The 3,944-nt window shown below is 38.0% G+C and overlaps 1 protein-coding gene across 1 annotated transcript in view; it reads left to right on the forward strand.

The window, feature by feature from the left end:
• CUNH3orf33 (chromosome unknown C3orf33 homolog) overlaps nucleotides 1-3,329 on the forward strand; it is a 25,193-nt gene extending 21,864 nt beyond the window's left edge. The window contains exon 5 of the mRNA XM_032262633.1: nucleotides 2,636-3,329. Coding sequence (XP_032118524.1) covers nucleotides 2,636-3,037 — 402 coding nt within the window. The 3' untranslated portion in view covers nucleotides 3,038-3,329. The remainder of the gene's footprint in view (nucleotides 1-2,635) is intronic.
• The last annotated feature ends 615 nt before the right edge of the window (nucleotides 3,330-3,944 follow it).

Genomic DNA, 3,944 nt, shown 5'->3' on the forward strand with positions numbered 1-3,944 from the left:
TGCACTCCAGCCTGGGTTCAGGCAATTCTCCTGCCTCAGCCTCCTGAGTAGCTGGGATTACAGGCACGCGCCACCATGCCCAGCTAACTTTTTGTATTTTAGTAGAGGCGGGGTTTCACCATGTTGACCAGGATGGTCTCGATCTCTTGACCTCGTGATCTACCCGCCTCGGCCTCCCAAAGTGCTGGGATTACAGGCTTGAGCCACCGCGCCCGGCCCGACTCAGACTTTTCTTAACCTTTATGATTGGCCATAGCCATTGTATAACTGGAAATGACAGTTTCATCTTTGTTGCTGAATCGCTGTCCTGAACCCCTGGATGTGCCTTACTCCAGATTTCTTTGGTGGGCCATCAGATAGGTTTTCATACCTTGACCACTTTTCTGATATTCAGCTCTTAAAATTATACTTATGAGCTGGGTGCAGTCGCTTGTGTCTGTAATCCCAGCAGCTCAGGAGGCTGAGATGGGAGGAATGCTTCAGCCTACACAGTCAAGACTGCAGTGAGCTATGATCACACCACTGTACTGCAACCTGGGTGACAGAGTAAGACCTGTCTTTTAAATAAAATAAGATGATTAGAAACTTAACCGTTTTAATTCTTAAAAGCGTTTTGAATTATTAATAGAAATCTTAATGAAATTCATTAATTTCTGCTTATCCAGATGATATTCAGTACTTTCAAAATAAGAATTATCTAAAAACTAATTGAAATATCTTATATTTTAAAAGTAAGTTAATATGGGAGGCTGAGGCAGGAGAATTGCTTGAACCCGGGAGGCGGAGTTTGCAGTGAGCTGAGATGGTGCCATATTGCACTTCAGCTTGGGCAACAAGAGCAAAACTCTGTCTCAAAAAAAAAAAAAAAGTAACTTAATAAAGGCTGGGCACAGTGGCTCATGCCTGTAATCCCAGCACTTTATGAGGCTGAGGCCGGCAGATCATTTGAGGTGAGGAGTTCGAGACCAGCCTGGCCAACTTGGTGAAACCCTGTCACTACTAAAAATACAAAAATTAGCTGGACATGGATGTGGACACCTGTAATCTCAGCTACTCAGGAGGCTGAGACAAGAGAATCACTTGAACCCTAGAGGCTGAGGTTGCAGTGAGCCGAGATCGTACCACTGCACTCCAGCCTGGGTGACAGAGTGAGACCTTGTTTCAAAAAAAAAAACCCAAAAACAAAGGTAGTTAATATGAAGTTGTAGAAAACATCCCAAAGGCCTATAAAAATATCAGCTTTTAAGTTGAAGAGTATAATTACCAAAAAAGGAGATGATTATCATGATGATAAAGATAGCAATTATGTGTATTTTGAGGGTCAACATATGCGCACTGAGCTAGGTGCCATGCTCATATTGATGCCATTTATCTTCAGAACCATTTTACAGAGTTATTGCTTTTATTCCCACTTTCAGGTGGCACTTTTAGGGAAACTGATTGTCTTGGTCAGGGTATCCAGGAAGAAGAGCTTGTATCCAAGCCCAACTCTTCCTGGATCCTGAGCCTACATTTCATCTTATAAGCATATCTTTGTTTTATCTTGCTTCCTAAGCCACCAAACTATGCTATACACATAGAGTGATAATTTACTTCTCTGGTTTGAATTTTGCTAATGTGAGGTTGAATTTTAATTATTATGAGTTTGGTTCAAGGGAATGAGCTTATAAGATTTGAAAGATTTAGAAAAATATAATTGCTTTATAACTGTTATTTGCTAAGTCCTTATCATGTACTAAAATTTTCTGAATTTGAAGGAACAAAGTCTTACAAAAAAAGATTAAAATCCCACAAGGGGGATTTAATCTTTAAAAGAACAAAAAGATTAAAATCCCACAAGGGGCCGGGCGTGGTGGCTCACACCTGTAATCCAGGCACTTTGGAGGCCAAGGTGGGCAGATCACCTGAAGTTGGGAGTTCAAGACCAGCCTGACCAACATGGTGAAAACCTGTCTTTAAAAAAAAAAAAAAATCCCACAAGCATTGAAGAAATATCTAGGCAAGATCTCCTTTATACAGTGAATTAGTGAAAAAAAAAAAATCCCATTTATCTGGTTTCATTGAGAAGTGAGGTATTCCATGAATGAAATTTCCTGTAGGAGGAAGACTCAATGGCCAAGACTATGTTAATTACTTTGAGGAAAGTCTTTTAAAAATGTATTTATGTGCCAATGCTGTCCAAAACACTGGAATTCTGAACCTAATTTAACAGTTCAGTGATGATTCATTTTGCATCTGGCTACTTTTAGTTTCTCTTTATCTCTTAGTTTCTTTTCTGTGACCTGCTGTCACTGTGGCTATCTTGTGTGTCCCACCTCCGCTCCACAGAACCAAGAACAGACCAAAAACACACTTTTTGTACTTTATTACTTCCTCACCTCTTCAGGTTAGGAGAACAGTGAGTCTGTGGAGAATTCCATGTTATAAAAGAGTCACCTGATTTTGAGCAAGGATGTCTTCTAGTAATAAAAATCCTTATATTTAGCAAGAGCTGTTTTTGGGGACCCTTGGGGACCATTTTTGCCTTTTCTTTGGAGGACTAAAATTGCTGAATGACTGATTTTTGAGGTAAATGTGTGATGGGTATAACAACATTTATCTTAAATAATTGGTTTGTATTATTTTTAAATTCAAGGGTAGATATTTCAATGTGAATCTGAATGAAGAAATTTTGAGAAGAGGCCTTGGCAAAACTGTTCTTGTTAAAGGGCTTAAATATGATTCTAAAATCTATTGGACAATTCACAGAAACTTACTTAAAGCTGAATTAGCAGCCGTAAAAAAAGGAGAAGGAATATGGAAGGAAGACTCTGAAAAAGAAAGTTATCTGGAAAAATTCAAAGATTCCTGGAGAGAAATATGGAAAAGGGACAGTTTTTCAAAAACAACAGGATCAGATTTCAATTTGAAAAAAGAAAGGTATTATGACAAACTTAGAAGGACTTATGAAATATGGAAAGACAACATGAACAACTACTCCTTAATATTGAAGTTCAGAGAACTTGTAAGTCGCATACACTTTCGTAGAAAAGGGTGAAATATTCAAGAGATCTAGAGGTAACCTTCTCCAAAGAGTAAAATATGTAAGTATATGGACGTTTTTCATTGACTCAGAATGGAAGTTTTACCAGCTGATCAAAGTATTAGTCTAATGGTATTTAAGTATTAAAAAGAGATGATTATTATAAGTATAACGTCAGAATTAATTTAAACAAATTATAATTAATGTAATATGTTTTTAGGGAAAATGAAACACTTTATAAGAAGTTACTAGGCTGAATGATTTATATATGTAGTGCTAATGTGCAAAGAGAAAGTTTAATTCTTGACCACTGTGTTGTTTTTAGTTATTTTGGCAGCCATATTGAATTTTTTTTTATTTTTGGAGATGGAGTTTTTCTTGTTGTCGCCCAGGCTGGAGTGCAGTGGTGCGATCTCTGCTCACTGCAACCTCCGCCTCCTGGGTTCAAGTGATTCTCCTTCCTCAGCCTCCCAAGTAGCTGGAATTACAAGTATGCGCTACAATGCCTGGCTAATTTTTGTATTGCCATATTGAATTTTTGTTTAAAGAAGATATATGTTTATTTTTTCCAGTTTTATTACCTTTCATTATTTATAATAAAGGAATTCTTTATGCTTTATGTCTAAAGTGGCTTTTTTTCTTCTAACTGCTTTCTAATTGCTTGCGAATTTGGGGGCTGCGCCTCTTAGACCATTCCTTGTAATAAAGAATGGCTAATTTCTACCTGATGTTAGATGAGGAGGCTAATCCAGAGGACAAAAACAATGTACTAGCTGGGCAAAATGGCTCACACCTGTAATCCCAGCACTTTGGGAGGCTGAGGCAGACAGATCACTTGAGGTCAGGAGTTTGAGATCAATGACCAGCCTGGCCAACATGGTGAAACCCTATCTCTACTAAAAATACAAAATTAGCCAGATGT

The sequence above is a fragment of the Sapajus apella genome, unplaced genomic scaffold (genome assembly GCF_009761245.1).
Source record: "Sapajus apella isolate SASKATOON/1434 unplaced genomic scaffold, GSC_monkey_1.0 scaffold4, whole genome shotgun sequence".
Lineage (NCBI taxonomy): Eukaryota > Metazoa > Chordata > Mammalia > Primates > Cebidae > Sapajus > Sapajus apella.